The 22,200-nt window shown below is 51.2% G+C and overlaps 2 protein-coding genes across 8 annotated transcripts in view; one reads left to right on the top strand and one right to left on the bottom strand.

Moving 5' to 3' along the window:
* Positions 1 to 367: 367 nt before the first annotated feature.
* Positions 368 to 21,620, top strand: ADAMTS8 (ADAM metallopeptidase with thrombospondin type 1 motif 8). Its single transcript, XM_042958707.1, has 9 exons — positions 368 to 1,622; positions 9,646 to 9,885; positions 10,691 to 10,826; positions 11,496 to 11,663; positions 12,640 to 12,941; positions 15,248 to 15,431; positions 17,851 to 18,023; positions 18,145 to 18,320; positions 20,415 to 21,620. The coding sequence occupies exons 1-9, from the start codon at positions 435 to 437 to the stop codon at positions 20,983 to 20,985; spliced, it is 3,138 nt and encodes a 1,045-aa protein (XP_042814641.1). The 5' UTR covers positions 368 to 434; the 3' UTR covers positions 20,986 to 21,620.
* Positions 4,155 to 22,200, bottom strand: part of LOC122231224 — a 73,698-nt gene continuing 55,652 nt past the window's right edge. For 6 of the 7 annotated variants that reach the window (XR_006208412.1, XR_006208411.1, XM_042958709.1 and 3 more), the window contains one exon: positions 4,155 to 4,437. Coding sequence is in view for 5 of the 7 variants with exons in the window: in XM_042958709.1 (XP_042814643.1) it covers positions 4,171 to 4,437 (267 nt within the window). In the remaining 2 variants the exon portion in view is untranslated. Of the gene's footprint in view, positions 4,438 to 19,800; positions 20,177 to 22,200 lie in introns of those variants that run through there. The other variant, XM_042958711.1, reaches the window with a different exon arrangement.

The raw sequence follows: 22,200 nt of genomic DNA, 5'->3' as shown, positions 1-22,200 counted from the left end.
CTTCTCTGGAGACCTCTCTTCTACACATCGGATCCCCAGCAGTCGGGATACAACAGTCGGGATCCCCAGAGTGATTCTACAGGGATGGGAACACTGTCGCTGGGGCCAGTGCAGGAGCCTCTTGGAGCTGTGCCCTGGGCACTTGGCCTTGAAGGAGGTAGCAACTGGGGCCTTCCCAAAGGACTCTGTCTGAAGGGCCAGTCCAGCATTGCAGGAGTTAATGTGGGACCGCGCGTAAAGGGAAGGGGAAAAAAGTTGGAGTTGACACTTACGGGGGGGGGGGGGGGGGGGAGCGCGTCTCCCTGACTCCTGATTGGTTTTACATTTCATCCAATTTTTTTTCTCTCTCCTCTCTCGCTCCCTCTTTTCAGTTTCTCTCTCTGATCCCAGGGGAGGGGAAACGGGAATAGTGAGAGATCAAAAATAAACCTCTTATGTCAAAGCCGGGAAGGAAGTATAAATACGAAGGGCTCGGCAGCCCACTCGGTGCTTCCCGGGGTGGGGAGGAGGCAGGAGGCGGCTGCGCGGGGACTACGTGCGGGGCAGGGGCGGAGGACGGGCGCACGCGGCCCGGGGCGCCAGTTTGCTTGCGCTCTGCTCGGCGGGCGGGCGCGGGAGGAGCGGCCTTCGCCAGCCAGAGGGGCCGCTCGGGGACTGCCGTCGCCGCCGCCAGGCCCCCGCTGGCCCAGTCGGCCAGCGAGTTGATTGATTTGCTTGTTCCTGGAGAGAGCGGCCGGGCTGCGCTCGCGCCACCGGCACCTGCCCGCGCCGGGCCGCCTTCTTCCCTCTCCTGCGCCGCTGCCGGAGCCCCCATGCCCCGCGCCGCCCCCCGGTGGCCGCCGCTCCTGCTGCTGCTGCTGCTGCTGCTGCTGCCGCCGCCGCTGGCCCGCGGCGCCCCGGCCCGGCCCGGCGCCCGGGGGCAGGCCTCGGAGCTGGTGGAGCCCACGCGGTTGCCGGGCAGCGCGGGCGAGCTCACGTTCCACCTGTCCGCCTTCGGCAAGGGCTTCGTGCTGCGCCTGGCGCCGGACGCCAGCTTCCTAGCGCCCAATTTCAAGATCGAGCGCCTCGGGGGCTCAGGCGGGGCGGCCGGGGGCGAGCGAGAGCTGCGCGACTGCTTCTTCTCCGGCACGGTGAATGGGGAGCCCGAGTCGCTGGCGGCCGTCAGCCTGTGCCGCGGGCTGAGCGGCTCCTTCCTGCTGGACGGCGAGGAGTTCACCATCCAGCCGCAGGGCGCGGGGGGCTCCCTGCACCAGCCTCACCGCCTGCAGCGCTGGGGGCCCGGGCCGCGCCGCGGGACCCCCGGGCTCGCCGCCGCCGCCTCTGAAGCCCACCCCCTCCCTGGAGGACCAGAGTGGGAGGTGAAGGGAGAGGGTCAGAGGCAGGAGAAAGGAGACGAGGACCAGGAGAAGGAAGAGGAGGAGGAGGAGGAGGAGGAGGAAACGGAGGAGGAGGAGGAGGAGGAGGAGGAGGAGGGCAAAGAGGATGCAGAAGGCGCCAGCGAGCAGCCACCACCCCTGGGGGCCACGAGTCGGACCAAGCGTTTTGTGTCTGAGGCTCGCTTCGTGGAAACGCTGCTGGTGGCCGATGCGTCCATGGCTGCCTTCTATGGAGCCGACCTGCAGGTAGGATTCGCTTTGCCTGGAGGCCCCCAGTCACCTCCTAGAGCCTCCAAAATCTTCCCTTTCCAGTTCCTCTGAAAAAACCCTTCACATCCCTCATCCTTCCAAGACCGACCCCAAGCAAGGTTCTTTCCTTTCTGAGAAGGTGCAGGAACTCTTTTCTTAGCCTCTGACCCCTGGGCTACCTGCTGCCCCACCCACCCCCCCACCCCCCCACCCCACCCCCACCCACCCCCCCATCCTTTCTAATTTAGAGTGGAGGTCCTGTTGCCTCCTCCTCTGCTACTCACCTTCACCCCTCGCATCCTGAATCTCCTTCAGCACTTGGCAAACTGAACTAAAAGTGGGTTTTCAAGCACAACAGCTCCCCCCACCCCCCAACCCAGGCACCTGCCTCTCCCAACAGAGATGAAAATTGGACATTTTGGAAGAGCATCCACCCCGCCCTCCATTTCCCAGCCCTCTACTGGCTCCAGACCTGACAGGTTCCCAAGGAAAGTCAGCTGGGTTGGAAAGATGTGGCTGTTTCATTCCCTTCATGTACAGAACTGAGGTTGCCATAAGTAAAAGACATTGTTTGGAGGGAGTTGAACCTGGAAGGGGGCTGCCCAACTTCTGTGTACCCAGCTGGTTCTGATCAAGGGGCGTGGACTACCTTGCCAACCTGGCACTCAGCCCCGGGCAGAACTTCGCAGTGCCAGCATCAGCACAAGAAGGGAGGGGAACAGAATTTCTGCCTGGGGGTTAGCCTGGGAGACTGAAGCTTCAGTGGAAAAGGGAGGGGAGAAAGCAGTGGGGATATGAACTCTTTCAGTGAACGCTCCTTGTGGAGCCAGAACTCTCCTTGGTCCACCCCAGCTGCTCTCAGCCCAGACACAGCTCTCTACTGAGCTTGGCTGGGCAGGAACATGGAGTTCAGGGGACAGCTCCTGTAGCCAGACCACATCTAACTAGATTCAGAGGTGGTGCAGACTCAGCAAGAGGTATTTGTGTCACCCTGTGTCCCAACACCTCCCCCAAGCACCAGGTGAAGTACAAGGGTTCCAGGAGAGGGCCGTACTTTCTCTTCCCCTGAGGAGCACAAAACCAGGGGCGTGCTAGGTAGAGAAGACCTGCCCTCCCAGCGGTCATAGATCCCTGCAGCAGGGATCCTGGCCACTGACGCAGTTTAGTTGATACTTTTTCAGTAATGGCAATCTTGGCCAGTGATCCTATTCTAGGATCAGCCCATGCCCAGCTGTTGGGGACACCGAGTGCTTCAGCATCACCTGTGCCGAACAGTCTAGATGATGCACCCCATCTTTCTCACTCTGCAATCACGGGGAAATGCATCTAGATGGAAGGATGGGAAGAGATAGGGGTGAGTGGCCCATGTGGCTGCTTCTCTGGTTACTGTAGAAGTAGGCTCCTTTGCACACTGTTGTAGTATTCACTTCTGCCACGTGCTGGTAAGGCAGCTTTGAGCCATCGGTGTGGTCTTTCCAATGGGCTTTAGGTCTATGATGACTGCATATCTGCTTCCCTGCCCACCCTGAAAGCAAAAGGAGGCACCAGCCAACTCCCCTGACTCCTTTCCTCAAGCAAGTCCTCAAAAGGGTGGTTAATGGGGCTTCTCCCATCACAGGTTAGGGCCACCACACCTGGCTATTAGGGAGCTCTACCAGAGAAAGGCTGAAAGTACAATCATTGCAAACCCTGAGCTGAGGTGCTGAGCCACTCCCCATGCATGGACCAGTTTCTGACATCTGCCTGAGAACCAGGAGGTAGGAAAGACAAGAGCACAAGGAAGCATCAGATAAAGTAATTACTTTTCAGTCTTCAGAGCCAAAATGTTTCCCCTACTGTCTTCCTACCATCTCACTCAGCCCATCACCTAGTAACTTAAGATACTGAGTATTTACCTCAAGGATATACTTGGCTGGGCTGGGCTGGGTCTGCCTCGGGTTCTCTTCACAGAGGCACCCAGGAACACTTCTACCCTTACAGATTTCTGACCGGATGACCCAGTACATGCTTGTCCCATCCCCTCTCCCTCCCCATATGCTGTTTCTGGACCACCCACAGACACACTCCTTGCACCCAGCCAGCCTCCATGGGTCAGAAAAGCATATCAGAATAGGCATCAGGCACCTGTATAGGCTGAGGGCCTCTCCCTAGGGGATCTGCTTCCAGGTCTTATACCTGAAGGAAAAGTCCTGTCTCAGCTGTACCAACTCCATCACCTCCCCTTTGGTCTCATTATGTCACAGCCAACTTATACCCCTGCCTGCTGTCACCACGCTGGGGTGGGGCAGGGGCTGAGGCACAGCTGCTTCTGTGACCTCCCACTGACCCCTCTGCTTTGACTGCTTACCAGCTGTGGAGATGCCACAGGATACACTTGAACTTCTCAGCTCAATCCCCTGGACTTCCTAAACATGTCCATGAGCTCAGCTAAGACAAGAATGAATGTCATGCTCTAGTTCCCCAAGACCTTGCCTGCCCAGATCCATATCCCCAAAATAGAATCCAGTTCTTTATAAGTAACTCTCCGAGGCATCTCCTAGAGACTTCATTTGCACAGATGGAAGGCACTTTGGGGTGTCTTAGCAGGCAGTGGTGTAAGGTAAGGATGAAGGGATTTTACCCCCTTGAGGGCTTGCATTTCCTCATCTGTGAGGCCAGACACCTGGACTAGGTCATCAGTGCTAATGTAAGCATCAGTGAGGCCGCTTTTCATGATGAGTCTTCTAGAAAATTCAGCACTATGTGGGGAAACCATGCTCTGAGTGCGTTCAATTTGCATAATGGTTTGTATGCATCGCCTCAGCGGAAATACCTGTGAGGGAGGCAGAGAAAAAAGGTTCAGCTCACAGGGAATCTGTGACTTTCTCAAGGTCACACAACTAGTAAGCAGCAGGTCTGGGTCACAATCCAAGTGTCCTGAACCTGAGTGCAGTGCTCTTTTTCTCTTGTGCCATGAGGTTGCGTTAGCATGAGAAGGGTGTGTGGCTCTGTGGCCCTACACTTGTCCATATTGTGGGAATAGGTCATTGAATCCAGCAGTCCAAAGATGCCCAGCCAAAGTGGGAGGCCCTATCCTGGGAAGAAACCACCTCAAGGCCAAGGGAAAGAATTAGCCATGCTAGAAGCTGGTCACACTGTTAAGCGACAATGAAGTTTTCCAGAACTCTGTACACTTGAGTTCACTTAATCCCTTGACAGAAGGGCCCCCCCCCCTCCACCTCCCACCTTCTTATCTGGTTTCAGAGTTAATGAGCTCAGACAAAGGGGGCTTTCTGAAAGCAGGGACCACCTCGGAAGAGGCCATTAACTCTGTCTGCATCCGGCTGCTGCTGATTGTTCCCTGGATGAATCTGGAGCAGGAACGCAGTGAGGGGCAGGCTGAGCTGTGCCCCACACTCAGTCTGAAAAATCCATCCTGCCGGTGGATCAGCTGCCAGCTGAGCTCTGAATTCTTTGCTTAGCAGAGAGAGTCCTAGAAGGGGTAATCATCATCCCCAGAGAAGACCAGAGGACTCCCAAGATGTCAGCCTACCAGCAAGGGATTTCAGGAAAGGGTTAAGTCCTAGCGATTCCATCTCCCCTTTACCCATATCCTCTGGGAAAATGTCTCCCACAAGCCCACCTATCCCAGTGTGTCCAGCACAATCCCCACTTAGGCCTGTTCTGGCATAATTATTAATAGCATCATCTTCACTCTCAAAAGTGTCCTGGTTTGGATAAAAACAGAAGCAGACACACACCCCCACTGGCTCTATACCCCCTATGAGGATGGGGGAAAGACAAGTGTTACGTCCCAGGTGAATTATGTTCTCCTTCCAAGAGGAGTCTCTTCCAAGAATGGTCAACAATACACAGTTTTTCCCAAAGAAAATGCCTTGATATTCAAAGGTCTTTGATTTGCCACTTCTGCCTCCCCAGGTGTAGACAATGCCAGGGGTAAGCTTGCTTGCTGGCTTGATTTGGGTTTGTTTTGGCTATGCTGTCGCTGTCCTTGCAGCATCCAGAATAGGCAGCAGTTTGGTGAGTAAAAGCATATGCTTCGAAGGATAATCAAAATGACTGAGTGTCCTTGAGTAAGCTACCAATTTCTCTGGGCCTCGATTTCTTCGCCAGCAAAATAGGAACGGTTATACCAATGTCCTAGCATTGTCTTGCGGATACAAGACAATATAGAGACCACCTGACCCAGTGCCCAGCACATAGTAGGTGCTCAACAAAGAGGAATTAATACCAGAGTTGCCTTCGGTGATGACATTTGTCAGAGGAGGAGGGTAGTGTGGTCACACACCTTCATAGCCAGCCCACTGCTGTGTTGGCTCTGCTGTCCCATGCAGCAGGGAGGCCTTCCTTTCCAGCTTGCTCAGCTCAGAGTGTTTAAGCTTGGCTCACTGTGGTTCCAGTAAGTGCGTATACCTTTGGAGAGGGACATTGCCCCTTGCTGGTTTTTTTAATGTTTTATTTATTTTCAAGAGACAGACAGAGAGAGAGAGAGAGAGCACTAGTGGGGAGGGGAGCAGAGAGAGTGAGACACAGAATCGGAAACAGGTTCCAGGCTCTGAGCTGTCAGCACAGAGCTGAACACAGGGCTCTAACTCACAAACCGCAAATCATGACCTGAGCTGAAGTGGGAAGCTTAACTGACTGAGCCACCCAGGTGCCCCGCCCCTTGCTGCTTTGAGAATGAGGAGCGGTGAAGGACATCAGTGCAGGACCCTCTCTCTTCTCCAATTACTTCTTTACTCTCTTTGGCCTCTCCCCCACCTCCTCGGCAGTCTGGGGCCCTAGGGAGACCCCCAGTAGGAAAAGTATGGCACTGGTTCCTGAGCTCAGAGTGTTTCCATGTTGCCGTGCTCCCCTGCCTTGCCTCTCCCAGGTGTGCAGCAAGGAAAAGCGGTGGGACCCACAGTGTGAAGAGCAAATGAGCCAAGCATAGGGATGACAGAGCAGAAGAAGCCGCTGGAAATGCATTTGGCCCAGACCCAGCCTTCTCCTGGACTCCCACTGCACTTGGCTTTGGCTGCCATGGGAGCTCTGGGGGAGGAATCTCCTTGTTTGTATTGCTAAGAATCAGAGTGCTATGTCTCAGCCTAGCTGGCTAGGGCATTTCTTTCTCTTTTTCAGGTCCTAGGGGCACTAGCGGAGGAGACTCCCTAGAAAGTGCCCCGCCTTTTCCCAGTGAGAATTAAGGGCATGAGGTCCCCAGGTCATTCAAGAGCGGGGATGTTGGACCAGCCCTGGCCAGGCTGGTCATGGGCTCCCACTTACCTGACATGGTTGCTGGAGGTCATCTGCTGTGCTGGGGCCCCCACACCACCAGGGGCACCATCTTGTTCACATTCTTTAGCAAGTAGCCCACACTTGTGTGGTGCACAGAGAGGTATATATGGACACCAGGTGGTGGAGTGAGCCATCTGACCTTCTCCTTCACTGGCTCCTGAGCCCTCTCTCTGTGGGACTGTAAGTCGGGCCTAGCCTTTTGCCTAGGGTACTGACTGAGAATCGGACTCTCACAGACTGACAGCCAACCCCACCTCCCCAGGTCCTTGCCCCTAGGTAACTGCAAGAGGCACTGCAAATGTCAGGCTTTCCTGCCATAGTTTCTTAGAGGAGCTAGCAGTGGGGATAGCAGTGCCTCCCATCCCCAGAAGCTCAGCAAGACAAGAGAGAAGGGGAGGACCAGGATTTGGAATTTTAACAGACACACTGAACCACATAGTTCTTGTAGCTCTCTATAAGAATTTGTAGCAATGGAAATTATCTTCTGAAATAGCAACCAGAAGGACATCCAAATGCTCTCAAGTCTAATCCACTGCCTTGAAAAAAAAAAAAAAAATGGCTCTCAAGCCTGCTCAGCCCTACAGTTATTTAGTATCTGGAGAAGATGCTGTGAGCTCCCTGAACTGCAAAGGAGGAGACTCCCTGAAAATCTTAGTTTCGGGAAGCCTCCGCTGATGCCTCAGCCCCTCCTTTGTACACAAATGTACACCCCTGTGCCTTTGGTTTTCCCTGGGGACATGGCTGGTGCATGGTCCCCACTCAGCTGCATTGCCCGAGAGCCCCAGTCTGATCTGGTCAGCTTGGGAACACAGATCCTTCTTAAACCTCAAGCCTTCCAGGACCAATGCTGAGCAGCTGGCATCTTGTGTTAACGCCTTTTTTGTAAGACATCATCTCCCCAATTTTGAGATTGTGAAATTGGGACTCAAAAGGAAGAAATCTTGTAAAGAGAGTTGCAGGTTGCCTCTGAAGAAACCCTAGGGCTTGGTCCCTGGCCCATCAGATTTGACCCTTCCTAGGGCAAGAGCGCAGGAGACTCTGCCCCCTGGAAACAGGGAAGCCTGGCCAGGAAGCAGCCTCAGCGAGCTCCCATTCCTCAGCCCTCACCCCCAGTTGCATAATGATGTGATTGCTTTTTTTCCCTCAGGAATCCAGCTCCAGGAGCAAGTGCCAAGTTTCAGCTTTGCTGATAAGATGTTTACATCAGCCTAAACATAGCTGGAGTGCTTGACACGCTAAGGAACCTGCCAACCCCTGTTTGTAGGGCTTACAAAATACCTGGCTCGTTGCCTGCGAGGTGAACAGACAGATCCCATTCACAAATAATGGGATTCGTCTGGAACTCCCACACATGGCCTCAACCGACAGAGCCTTTCACCTCTGTCCCTCTTTAGCCTTTCACCTTCCTCTCCCCTCCTTCCACTCCTACCTTCCAGACCACAGGAAAGAAAAAAAGAAAGGCTTATGGGAGACAGTGCCCTAGGAAACAGGGAGCAGGGCACATGAATGGCAGGCTCAGCTGGCCACACTCCTGGCTGAAAGCACGCGTGCCTTTTCCCCCTTTTCTTCTGCACAATAGTCCAAGAGGACTCACTTCTAGAGGTCCCTGAAGCAGGACAGTGAGCTCCATCTGGCTGCTTCCAAAGCCTTGGGAACAACCCAGGGGTAGGACAGAGGCCAAGCAATGATGTGGACTCCTTCAGCTGGCCTGGGCAGATCTGGAGGCAGGTGTGATCCTAAGCTCCTGGGTCTCATGAGGTCCACTGACTTCTCTCAAGCCCCTGGCAGAAGGGAATAGACCTTCTGGGATTGTCTAGAAACCAGCAGTCAAGCACTGGGAAACTTAACGCAAAGGGTGTAGACCTCAGAGACAGACGTGCTTGGGCTGGTGTCCCGGCTTTAAGAGCTGTGTGACCTTAGGCAGCTTGTTTGACTTGTGTGAACCTCTACTCCCTAATTCGTAAAATGGGGGTGACAGCGTCTACTGCACAGAGTTAGCATGAGCATCGAGTAAGGTGTGGGTCTGGTGACTGGTGCAGGCTGGCTACTGTTAGTAGTGATTATCGGAGCAATCTGCGGGCTAACAGTGCCCATCCTGAAGAGTAGAAGTTACCCAACAGGCACCAGGAAAATGCTCAACTAGATTCTAAGGGGCACATTCTACTAACCTCGAACACTCAAACAATTGCTTCTGGGCTGAGAACAGAGAGGGGATGGGGGTGGCTGGCACAGAGGCGGTTGATGTCAACGTTAAGGTAGAATAATCAGTGCGGTCCAATAGGACTTTCTGTGATGATGGAAATGTTCTGTCTGCTGAGTTTAATACAGAAGCCTTGAGCCATAGATGGCTACTGATGTACTTGAACTGTAGCCAGTGTGACAGAGGAACTGTAACTTTAATTTTATTGCATTTAAACTTTAGATTTACGGAGTCACCTGCGGCTGGTCAAGACGTTAAATGCACAAGTTTTGGAACCAGGCCATCTGGGTTCAAATGCTGGCAGTATACTCATTAGCTTTGTGTTCTGGGTCAGTTACTGAGCCTCAATTTTCTTACAGGTAAAATGAAGGAATACAACGCCAGGGCCTCAGGGGTTTTGTGAGTCTTCAGCAACATGCCGCAAATCTAGCGCTCAGCACAGAGCCTGGCACATAGGACGCATATCAAGGGGTGGTGGCAGTGGGCAGGCAACAGGCCAGGAGATGTAACCCTCCCATCGACCTGCCCCCTTCTTCCCAACAGAACCACGTCCTGACACTAATGTCTGTGGCAGCCCGAATCTACAAGCACCCCAGCATTAGAAACTCCATCAACCTGATGGTGGTAAAAGTGCTGATCGTGGAAGATGAAAAGTGGGGCCCAGAAGTGTCTGACAACGGTGGCCTTACCCTGCGTAACTTCTGCAACTGGCAGCGGCGTTTCAACCAGCCCAGCGACCGGCACCCGGAACACTTTGACACAGCCATTCTGCTCACCAGACAGGTTTGTGGGCTGGCTCCAGAAACCCCAGGGAGGAAGGGAGGCGGGATGGGCGGATCAAAAGGGAGGGCCACTAAGGCCTGCCCAAACATGGGAAATGTCTCCCTGCTGGCCCCAGCTGGACGCCAGGAGCCTCATGTGCCGAACGACGACGAGGGGGAGGTCATGAGGACAAGTGTGAGGTATTTGCAGGGGAAGGACAGGAATCTTGCAAGGGCCCTTTTCCAAAAGTTTGTGACCAGCTGTCTGCTGAGGTCATAACAAGAGGAAATGTGCTCACACTGCCCAGTAAGAAATCGGGAGTTGGAACGAAGAGAGGAGAGCCATCTGCAGTGGTTGTTAAACACAGAGGCAGGTAACCGGAGATTTGGTAACCTCCAAACCAGGAGGCAGGCCTGCCCTCCTATCTGGTAAATTGAAACAGAGCTTCCCAAAGGCTGAAGACTCTAATAACATGAATCAGGCGCTCTTGAGGTCTTCAGTCCTCACAGCAGCCCCACAAAGCCCCGTTTCACAACTGAGGAAACTGAGGCACAGATCGGCCACCCAGTGGTAGCACTCATAGTCAAGCCTACACAGTCTTGCTGCAGGTCAGTACTCATAACCCCTGTGCTACCCTGCCTTCCAAAACAAGCTGGCCCCAGGACACACCAACACAGAAAAAGAAATGGGTTTCCTCACACGAGTGGCCTTTGTGAAGAAACAGGGCCTTTGGCTTAAAAATTTTCCTTCAACTCAGGAAGAGCAGAAACAGAAAGATGTTCTGTTCGATGTCTGTTCTCATGCCCTCTCTCTCTCTGCCAAGCAGAACTTCTGTGGGAAGGAGGGGATGTGTGACACCCTGGGCGTGGCAGACATTGGCACAATCTGTGACCCTAACAAGAGCTGCTCTGTGATCGAGGATGAGGGGCTCCAGGCAGCCTACACTCTGGCCCACGAGCTAGGTAAGACTTGCCATGCCACATCTACTGTACTGTGTCAGAGGGAACTGCCGCTTCCAAATCCAGGCCAGCCCAGGGTCTAAGGAGTGCAGATCTCACACACGGCCAGGTTCTACTCAGATTTATGACAGACTGATTATATGCAAATAGATACTGTGCTTTCTCCATTGCCACCCTGAGCATGAGGCCATAATATGAAAATAGGGTCTTGGACCATCAGCAGAGGTCACCAGCAAAATGCCAAATGAAATAAATGCTCAGGTCGAGTTGCGATGCTTTGCCAGAGCTAAGTGGTAAGAACTCTGGGAAGATCCATTGGCACTGCATAAGCAAGCAAATCATTGAGGTGCATGTGAATTTAGGACAGGCTGAGGCAGAAAACAAAGGGAAATCAATGTTCCTCAGTATTCTGTGAAAGCTTCCCGAGAGAGAAAAGCCCAGAGTGAAGCCTGAAACAAAAATCTTTAAGGAACAGGGGCATGGCTGTTCCCATGAGGAGCTGGTGACTGGTTAGCCCTTGAGATGCCTTCTTCTGTCAGCAGAGGGTAACTGTCTTACAAGAGGGGGGTGGGTTGGTGCTAGGCCTTGTGAGGAGCCCTCAGGGAGGGGCAGGGCAGAGTGGAGGGCAGTGGAGGCCAGTTAGGGTGGACTTCAGGTCTCTCTTTACCCCAGGGCACGTCCTCAGCATGCCCCACGACGACTCCAAGCCCTGTGCACGGCTCTTTGGGCCCATGGGCAAACACCACATGATGGCACCCCTCTTCGTCCACCTAAACAAGACACTGCCCTGGTCTCCCTGCAGTGCCATGTACCTCACGGAGCTCCTGGACGGCGGGCACGGTAGGTGTCCCTCCGGCTTCTTCCTGCTTCTTTCTGGCCAGCTGCTGGTGGTTGAGGTCTGCCCAGCCCACCTCCTGGATTGCTAGATTGCCGTTGGCACCTGCGCTGTTTCTGGCTGAGCTCCTTCACAAAGCATCAGAGACGTTTAGGATAGAAGACACCAGAGATGTGTTCCTCACCCAACCTCCCGTGCTATGGCAGGCTAACCATCCTCACAAGGCATGCTCTTCCTTGCCCTATCTTCTAGCGGCCAGTGTGCTGGGCTAATTTAGATGATTAGTCACAGAGCAGGTAGAATTAGTCTGAGAAGGTTTACCTGGAAGAGGTGGGCTTGAACAGAGCTCAAAGGGATGGAAGAATGTAGTACAGAGGAGAGAATAGAGCATCCGGACTGGAGACATAGATCATGCAGCAGCTTAGAAATGGCAAAGAGGCAGGGAATGAGTGGTGTGAGAGCAAGGGCAAGGGGGATGGGGGAGAGGGGTGGCCTGGTTGAAACAGTTTGACTTATTGGGCAAAGCCCTGAAAACATAATTTATTTGTGGTTGTTCTCATTGAAGAAGATAGGGACACCTATGATACAAAAATAATAGATTATCCAAACACCAATCCTTTGACTTTATTTTGCATGCCATGGTTTTTGAGAGCACATTTACATCCCCAATTATATGTGATGTAAATTAGTATGTCAGCTAGCTGGCCTTCCCTAGGTGAACACTGAATGTATTCAAGATGTTCTGGATGACAACAAAAAAAATTCAATCCTAGTAAAATGTTTACTACTGATAGTCAAAAATGGGATAGGCTCATATAGATGATTGAGTGTTGACAGTTTTTAGCTTGTCAAATAAACTACTATGGCTGGGCCTTCAACCCCAGCAATAATGTGGGAGTGTAATGTGGGAGGCTACGGAGAGCTGAGAGAGGGAAACTCCTGCTTCTCATTCTTGTTCTTCTGCTTTCCTCCATTTCTCAGGAGACTGTCTCCTGGATGCTCCTACCTCAGCCCTGCCCCTCCCGACAGACCTCCCAGGCCGCAGGGCCCTGTATGAGCTGGACCAACAGTGCAAGCAGATCTTTGGGCTGGGTTTCCGCCACTGCCCCAACACCTCTGCGCAGGACATCTGCGCCCAGCTCTGGTGCCACATGGATGGTGCTGAGCCCCTTTGCCACACGAAGAACGGCAGCCTGCCATGGGCTGATGGAACGCCCTGTGGGCCTGGGCACCTCTGCTGGGATGGCAGCTGTCTGCCTGAGGAGGAAGTGGACAGGCCCAAGGTGAGGGACAGCCACTTGGGGGTGTGGAAGGAGAGGGAGAGGGAGGCTGTTTTCAAGGAGGAAACCACACTTGAGGGCCATGAACTGAGAGACTTTGGGCTAGGCTGCAACCATGACCTCTAAGTAAAATCACTCATCTTTTAGCAAACAAAGCAAAGCATATTTACCCAAACTCAAGAGGAACTCTTCGAGGCTGTACTCTCGAATGACAGATGGTGGCAGATGGATGACGCCACCAGTGCTCAGGGCATTTTGGGAACTCCCCCTTGGTAATTGCTTTGGGGTTGACTTGAAGGCTTGTGAGGATTGGTGATAGGTATGAAGCATTCCAGCACAAAGGCCAGAACTTCGCCATTCAATAGAGGGAGGCCATCATGAATTCCATTACAAACAGATAGAGTGATAACAGAAGACGAACATTCAAGAACTGAGGGATAGGTATCCATATCCTACCTGTGTCTGAGCTGCATTCATAATCAGAGGTCAGGAGAATGAGATTAATTGTGAGAATTCAATAATCAAGAGGGGAGAAGGAATCAAAGCTGTTTCTGACCAGGCAGAGAAAACTTGGCCTAGGACAGAGTAAACTTACAAGAAAAACCAAGGCTATGCCAGTAAGAGTTTTTAAATGATTCGCTTCTTTGCCCTGCTCTTAATACTTCCAAACCGTGAGGCTGATCACATTTCTCTTACTGCGAGTCACGGAGCCCTGCCTATGAAACAGCATCCGCTGAGTTTTGCAGCCTGGTCCCGGTCCAGCACTGAATCACCGGGGTGGCCTGAGCACTCCCTGTCCAGAGGACTAACCTCAGTGGCATGTCCTTTGCACTGAGGCTCAGGAGCGGGCTCGGGCCAGGTAAGCCACACTCTAAGCTCGAACCAGGGCAGGATTCACGGATTCATCCTCAGCCACTTATCCTCCCCATTCAAACACTAAGCTTCTCTTCTAGGTACTGACCCCCACCCCCATCCCCCATAGCATGTGCTTCATGCATTACTGAGGAGAGGGGAGGGGGTCTGTCCAACATTCCCCAGCACCAGAGCCAAACTCAATGCAGGGAGACTTTGACAAGGAATGATCATGGGATGATGTTTACCGTCTATTTTTAAGGACAGAAAACAGTTCATAAAACACTATATAACAGAATCAAAAGTATGTAAAGTAAAAACATCACATCTTTATTATTATTCAGAGCAAAAGTATAAGGAGTTATCAATGAAAATTACATCAGTGGTTTTATTTGGGCAGTGGTATTTTTTTTTTAATTTTTTAAATTAACGTTTATTTTTTTAAAGAGAGAGAGAGCAGGGGAGAGGCAGAGAGAGAAGGAGACAGAGAATCCGAAGCAGGCTCCAGGCTCTGAGCTGTCAGCACAGAGCCCAACGCAGGGCTCAAACTGAACGAACCGAGAAATCATGACCTGACCCAAAGTCAGACACTTAACCAACTAAGCCACCCAGGCGCCCTGGGTAGTGTTTTTTTTGTTGTTGTTGTTGTTTTTAAGTGTTATTTTCTCTTTTATACTTTTCTGGGTTTTTCTTTTTTTACATAAGTAAATAATACTTTTGTCATTTTAAAAAATTATTTCGCTTTTGAAAACTCTATGAACCTATCAAGGGCAAAGTTCTGTTCTCCTGGGTTGATTGTAAAGATAGAAGCAACTCTATTTCCCGGACATTATCCTACCACTGGAACTGGTAGCTGGTAGACAGATAGCAACAGTTCCCAGCAATTATTACTTTAAACCAGGACTTCTCAACCTCGCCCCTAGAGACATTTGGGGCTGCATAAGTCTTGGTTGGGGGGTGGAAGGGGAGGATGTCTTCGTCGTTGTTAAATGTTCATTGTTGGATATTTAGCAGCACCCCATCCTCTATCCACTAGAGGCCAGCAGCATATGCCCTCCCCAGTTGTGACAACTAAAATGTCTTCAAACATTGCCAAATGTCTCCAGAGGATAAAATTGGTCCAGATGGAGAACTGCTGCATTAGACACAACCTTATTCCCATAAAATGTTGTTTCATTCAACAACTAATACCGAACACCTTACTAACAGCAAGACACTGTTTTAGACACAGGGGAGTCTGCAGTGAACAAGTCCCACACAGCCTCCATGTTCAAGAAGACGATAACCAAGCAATCACATAGTCATTAAACAAATGATTAGGGAAGCTTACTGAACAACACCCACCATTATTATGAACATAACTAGGTGAGGAGGTCAGGGCCATGGCCCCCTGTTACACTGACAGCTGAGGCCTCCTCACCTCTTCTCCTGATTTAGTGCGGCCTTGTGTGTTTCAGGCTGTAGTGGATGGAGGCTGGGCCCCATGGGGACCTTGGGGAGAATGTTCCCGGACCTGTGGAGGAGGAGTACAGTTTTCACATCGTGAATGCAAGGACCCTGAACCTCAGAATGGAGGAAGATACTGCCTGGGTCGGAGAGCTAAGTATCAGTCCTGCCACACAGAGGAATGCCCCCCTGATGGTAATGACCACTGATGGCCACGACTGTTGTCACTGCAGCAAATCCCCAGACAAGAAGTAGGGTGGGTCTCCTGGGGATGCAGAGCTTTCCTGAGATCCAGATATGAATGGACTCTGCAAGACACCAAATTTTAGGGCAAAGCTTAGTGGCCCCTAGACAGCTCTCACTTGGGCTGGGAGAGCATAGCAAAGTCAAGGAAAGAAATTGCCCTTGTCTTCTAAGATGTGGAAGTAGAGGATGTCATTCCCAACCAAACTCATTCAGGGGGTTGGGGGGAGCTCTGCAGAGAGGCGAGAGTCTAGGATACTAATCCTCCTGGAGGCATCTGAACCCTCGTCTGTGTGCAGAATAGAAGTGTTTTCCAAAGCAACTGTCAGAGCCAAACCTCCACTGTCTTTCTAGCCAACATTCAGCCTAGGGCGGAGGGAGGGTTTCTGAATCTGATTCTAGTGCACATTCCTTCTGAGAAGAGTTGCCCATCTTCCCTTGGGGCCATGGCAACTGCCTAATGGAACCTTACCAGGGAGCAGCACCACCTCTAGTTGGCATATATTCCTACCCCCTAGTTCCCGCTAGAAAGCATACACGTTAACTCAGAGGCAGCAGGGGTAGCAGCAGAACTGGTGAGAGGGAATCATTAGACGTTTTTCCCCACCATCCCATCCAACTCCCCCTTGTGCAGCTCCAGGAAATTTTGGCAGGCAGCAAAAGACAAGCAGAGTTTTAAGGGAGATTCATCCAAGTGCAAAGACACACTGACATTGGGTTGGTGTCTAACGAGGGAATCTGTAGGCTTTGCAGTTTTGCAATGGCATGAGGGATCAACAATGGCATGAGGCTCTAGAAATTTTGCCCTGGAATCATGAGAATTTGCCTGGCATATGGGGTAAAGAGAAAGAGAGAGAAGGGAGAAGGGATGACTATAAGGCACAAGGTAAACATGGTGATAGTATGATCTCAGGATGCACCAGGGTCCGTCCTCTCAATCAAGTGGTTTTTAGTGCCTCTTGTGTGGCTCAAACTATAATAGGTGTTATAAATGACCTTGTAAAAATGCACAAGACATGTCCTCAAAGGACTTGCAGTCTAGTTAGAGATCCACCTGCCTTTTACAAAGCAATTAAAGCCTAATCTACGAGGCCTAGACCCCTAGACTTATGAAGAATTCGGAGCAAGGAAAAGCCTGAGCTAGTCTGAACCTTCACAGGGAGTTAGGGCTGAGCAGGGCCTGTACAATGGAGATAGGAATGAGGTGTAGGAGGATGTGTGCCAGGGAGGAGATGGGAAAGGTTTGAGAGGGGCTAGGATTCACTCAGGTGGAGTCAAGCGGCATACTAGCCCTTCAAAGCTACACAACAAAGGTTTGTGAAAGCTAAAAATGGTATCTGGAGATTCTCTGCACTGGCTGTCCGTCAGGGAAGCTTTTTGAAACACAGAGGCCCAGACTACTCAGGTGCATTGAGTCAGAATCTCAGGAGTAGGACATGGCCATCTGTGTTATGAAAAGTGTCCACAGGCCATGCAGATGTACAACTAGGGTGGAGAACCTCGGTATTAAGAGCAGGTTTAATTTCAGGATTGTGGGGTAAAAACAACAACAACAACAACAACAACAACAACAACATATGTTACTCCTGACAGATTGTTCTGGAAGTAGCATGTAGCAGGATGGGAGAGGAGGCTGGGAACTAGGTCTCACATGAAACCACAATGCCTCTGCTCGTGGGAGGTGGACTCAGATGGTGAGAGTGGGAAGGAGATACTTAAAATCACAGATTGTCCTGAATAGAGTGTAGGACTTAACAACAGGTTGGAAATAGTGGATGTAGACGCTCAAATGTTCAGCAGAAACCTGACTCCAGTGTCACAGCAGAATGTGGCAGTATCCCCAAGTGCAAACTAAACCAGTTAATGGAGAAGCCACATGGAGTTGGGCTTTTGCTGAGCTGGAGGTAATCTCACTACTACAAATGGAGGTCCCTCCAGAGACAGCCAGAATTATAGCCGGTGAGGAATAGGGGCAAGATCAGAACCAGAGATAGATCTAAGAGTTCTTGGATACATGTCCAATGTCACCAAGGAAGTCAAAATAGAGCACAATTAGCAGGGTCCCAAAAATATACTCCATGGAGCATTCAAGCTTACTGAGTTGTCCCCTGTAACTACTAAGTTTATTCATTTATAAGATAAAATTGGTATCTTCCCCAAATGGAAAGGACATTTATCCTTACCTTGCCACATGGACCTAGATTGGGCGAGTCTAGGAATGTTGAGCCCAGATGACACTGGACCTGTGTCCTGGGATTGGGTCAAAACCAGGAGGAATAAAGGGGCTCTGAATCCTGGCATTTCTAGTGCTGGGTCATCCCATGCTCTAGGTAAGCCATGTTACCTCCATGTAATTTCTTACTCTTTGTAGGGAAAAGCTTCAGAGAGCAGCAGTGCGAGAAGTACAATGCCTACAATTACACGGACATGGATGGGAACCTCCTACAGTGGGTCCCCAAGTACGCAGGGGTGTCCCCCCGGGACCGCTGCAAGTTATTCTGCCGAGCCCGGGGAAGGAGTGAGTTCAAAGTGTTTGAGGCCAAGGTAAGAATCCTGCTGGAGCTCAGAACTACGGGTGGGGAGCAAGGCCACCTGGTTTGACCCCACCTGTGGGCTCCCTCTGTGCACACCATGCCCTCTGTTGCCCTCCCTCTCCCCACTGCAGGTGATCGATGGCACCCTTTGTGGGCCCGAGACTCTGGCCATCTGTGTCCGTGGCCAGTGCGTCAAGGCTGGCTGTGACCATGTAGTGGACTCACCTAGGAAGTTGGACAAATGTGGTGTGTGTGGGGGCAAAGGCAATTCCTGCAGGAAGGTGTCTGGATCCCTCAACCCCTCCAGGTGAGTAACACCCATAGTCCTGTGCCTGGGTTCTAGAAGAGCTGGAATCACATCGGCCTAAGTGTGGACTGTAGCGGCCAGTTAATACCCACGCAGCACTGAGCTGTAGTTTCTCTGTAAAGCATTGGGAGGCCCCCCTATCTCAGAATCATTATAACAAGTCATAAGATGGGCGGAACCCTTGGCATAGTGTCTGACCCATAGAGAGGACGGTGCACAGGGCAGCCAGAGGCCCCGAGGATAGGGGTGTATCAGCTCTGAGTCAACCAGCAATACAGCTATGCTGACTAACCAGGGCCTTGGCCAGAAAGCAGCTCTCCCAGGCCTGTTTTGGGAAGGACATCTCGCCCTACACCTGGTGAGTCCCACCCTTTCTTCAGGTGGATCTTTCAGAAAGGAGTACAAAGAGGGGGCGGGTCTTGGTGGCCTTAGGGCTTTCATAAATCTGACAACTCTGGATGCTTTGTCACGTCTTAAAGCCATAAGTTCATAAAACTAGTATTTAAGTGCTTTTATCCCTGTAGCCTCATTTGATTCCTAAAATAAGATCAGATGGCCAATACTATTATTCCCCATTTACAGATAAAGAAACTAAGGCATGAAAAGATCACATGATGCTCCTAAGGTCACACTGATAGTTAATGACAGCCGGGAAGAGAACCCAGGTGTCTTAATCCTGCGCTATCTTTTTCCTGCCGTGGCATACAATTCCCGGAGAGGAATGGCAAGGGCATATGTTACACGGCCACACTGTGCCCCTGTCTGTCTCTCACTATCTCTCACCTTATCGGTCTCAGAGAACAAAACCAGCCTACAGCAGACAACTTGGCAGTCTTCAAATTTAAACTCAAAGGATATAGAAAAAAGAAGCATGTGGTGTGAGATATTCAGATACTGGGTCCGTTAGCTGGTTTTCTCTTAGGCATTAGACATATGGGGCTGTGGATTCTTTCAGAGCTGCCCTCAACTAAGTGGCTAGCCTGAGTGGATAGAAAGGCAAGAGTAGCAGAGAACTGACCGCCTGTCCTCAACCTTCTTTGCTTTCTTCCCAGTCTATGTAACATGAGCACTTTTGCCCCAGAAGAGAAGACTAAAAACTAAGGTTTTTCCACCCCACATAAAGCCCTAGACCTACAGTAGAGTTGAAACATATTCCCCGGGGTGCCTGGGTGGCTCAGTTGGTTAAGCATCTAACCCTTGATTTTGGCTCAGGTCATGATCTCATGGTTTGTGAGTGTGAGCCCCATGTCAGGCTTCATGCTGCCAGTGCAGAGCCTTCCTGGGAATCTCTTTCTCTCACTCTCTTTCTGCCCCTTACCCTCACACACTCATGCTTGCTCTCTCTCTCTCTCTCTCTCTCTCAAAATAAACTTGAAAGAAGAAAGAAAGAAAGAAAGAAAGAAAGAAAGAAAGAAAGAAAGAGAAAGAAAGAGAAAGAGAGAAAGAGAGAAAGAGAGAAAGAAACACATTCCCCAAGCAGCATCCTATCTTCTCAGAAGCACACAGCTCATGCTGTCTGGACACACCGGAGGAAGGCAACTAGAAGCAGCATTTATCACTCTGGCTCCTGCCCTGGGGCCCTTTTAACCAAATACTAGGGACTGATCGGCTCTAAGAGGTAGAGTGAGATGTCCACCCTGGTTGGATTCTGGAACGGGTGTGTGGAACAGATTTTTCCACATGGGTTTGAGCTTTGAGTATGAAAGTTGCCAAGCAAAGTTATATACCAATGCAAGGAGCTAAAAGTGTTTCGAGATCTCACTTGAGCCAAGAGCGGCCAGGTTTGGCAGCACTGATGCAGCTTTGCAAACCCTTCTGGGATATCTTCCTCTGTGCTGATGTCCAGATCCACACATCTAAACTCCAAGCATTTGAAACAGAGTTACCAGGCAAAGCAAAAACGCTTGAATATCCCAATGCACAGAACATTCCTATTGGCCTCAGCAGCTTATTTATCAGGAACTTTGGGGCAATTACTTGGATGATTTGCTGGTGGTTTGTGTCTGTCCACCCTGGTCACCAGCATGCTAACTTCCTGAGGCACTGGGCTGGGTAGCCACTGGTCCTAAGGGTGTCTTTCTGTTCCTATCATAGTTACGGCTATAATGACATTGTCACCATCCCAGCTGGTGCCACTAACATTGATGTGAAACAACGGAGCCATCCAGGGGTCCAGAACGATGGCAACTACCTGGCATTGAAGACTGCCGATGGCCAGTACCTGCTCAATGGAAACCTGGCCATCTCTGCCATAGAACAGGACATCTTGGTGAAGGGGACCATCCTTAAATATAGTGGTTCTATTGCCACCCTGGAACGGCTGCAGAGCTTCCGGCCCCTGCCTGAGCCTCTGACCGTGCAGCTCCTGACTGTCCCTGGTGAGGTCTTTCCCCCCAAAGTCAAATATACCTTCTTTGTTCCTAATGACGTGAACTTCAGCATACAGAACAGTAAAGAGAGGGCAACCACCAACATCATTCAGCCCCTGCTCAACGCGCAGTGGGTGCTAGGGGACTGGTCTGAATGCTCCAGCAGCTGTGGAGCTGGCCGGCAGCGGCGGACTGTGGAGTGTCGGGACCCCCATGGCCAGGCCTCCGCCACCTGCAACGAGGCCCTGAAACCTGAGGATGTCAAGCCCTGTGGAAGCCAGCCATGCCCACTGTGATCCAGCGGGGTGAGGCCAGTCTCGTGCTCATGGACTTGGGGTGCTGGAGTGCAGACAAAGGTACCCACTGTGGCAACCCTACCTATGGAGGTGGCGTGGCCTACCCAGGCCTGCCATTGCCATGGCCACTCCAATTCGGCATGAATTCACAATGCGGAGAAGAGAACGGGGACAACAGATCCTAAAGTCTACTATCTGGTGGGTTGAACCTAGTATGGGTTCAGGTAGAGGACATAGGTTAAAAGGTAAAAAAAAAAAAAAAAAAAAAAAAATGCACTTATTGACCCAAACAGGAGACTCAGCCTGTTTGCAAAGGACTAGTAGAGTTAAATGAAAAAAAGTTTTTCCTATTTGGTTTCCCCGATAAATAATCTACCTCAGGGGGAAAAAATTAGTAAAACAGAGACTCGGAGTATGGGGTTGATGGCTAATGTCAAAGCTCCACAGCTGCGCCCCCGAGCCACCTTCAGAAATGACCTTGACTGTCTTCAGTATTAAAATCCATTGCCTAAAGGGCTGCAGAGTTGCAGGACTGTGGAGAGCCGTGCAGGGTCTCAGGCTGCACCTGCAGGGGCGGGTCCATTTCAAGTATTTATGCAAATGTGTCTCTGAACTAAAGTGTGATCTTGTGCCAATGCAGTGGTCTGATGTGGTTCACTATTTCTTTGGAAAAGGCAGAGGACCCAGAGCCCAAGGACGGAGGCTAAAACTAGGTCAGCTGACCTTGAACACACACAGGGAAGCTGGCACCTTGCCTGGGTCTCTCGGGCCTTCCTCTTGCTGAATCCAGCTCATTCAGGCAACTCTTCATCATAATCTAGACCAGTCATTCTCAAATTCGAGCAGGCATCCAGAGGGATTCTTAAAATACAGATTGCTGGGCCCTACCCCAAGTGTTACTGATTCACTAGGTTAGAGAGGGAACCTGAGAATCTGCATTTCCAGCAAGTTCCCAGGTGATGTGGAGACTGCTGGTTTGAGAACCACTGCTCTGGTGGAAATACCCAACTCTGAGGTAACAGTGGCTGTGAGATGCCTCTGGGTTCATTATTCTTGAGAAAGACTACCCCATTCCATTCTGCAAACATACACAGCCTCCCTTTGATATACTGACCAGCCAGAGATACCAGATTCTCTGCGGACCTGAGGAAAGCTGAACCCATATCTAAGCACTGTCATCCCAACGACCTCAGTGCCTTCTCTCCACATCAGACT

Source organism: Panthera tigris, chromosome D1, assembly GCF_018350195.1.
Source record: "Panthera tigris isolate Pti1 chromosome D1, P.tigris_Pti1_mat1.1, whole genome shotgun sequence".
In the NCBI taxonomy this organism is placed as follows: domain Eukaryota; kingdom Metazoa; phylum Chordata; class Mammalia; order Carnivora; family Felidae; genus Panthera; species Panthera tigris.
The sequence above is the reverse complement of the archived record's forward strand: the minus strand, read 5'-3'. Positions and strand labels throughout refer to the sequence as shown.

Excerpts from the sequence above, each read along its gene's own strand:
- ADAMTS8 (XM_042958707.1), top strand. The coding sequence starts at position 435 with ATGTCAAAGCCGGGAAGGAAGTATAAATACGAAGGGCTCGGCAGCCCA. Across the intron at positions 11,664-12,639 it reads GCTCCTGGACGGCGGGCACG|GAGACTGTCTCCTGGATGCT; the intron begins GTAGGTGTCCCT and ends TCCATTTCTCAG. Across the intron at positions 12,942-15,247 it reads AGGAAGTGGACAGGCCCAAG|GCTGTAGTGGATGGAGGCTG; the intron begins GTGAGGGACAGC and ends TGTGTGTTTCAG.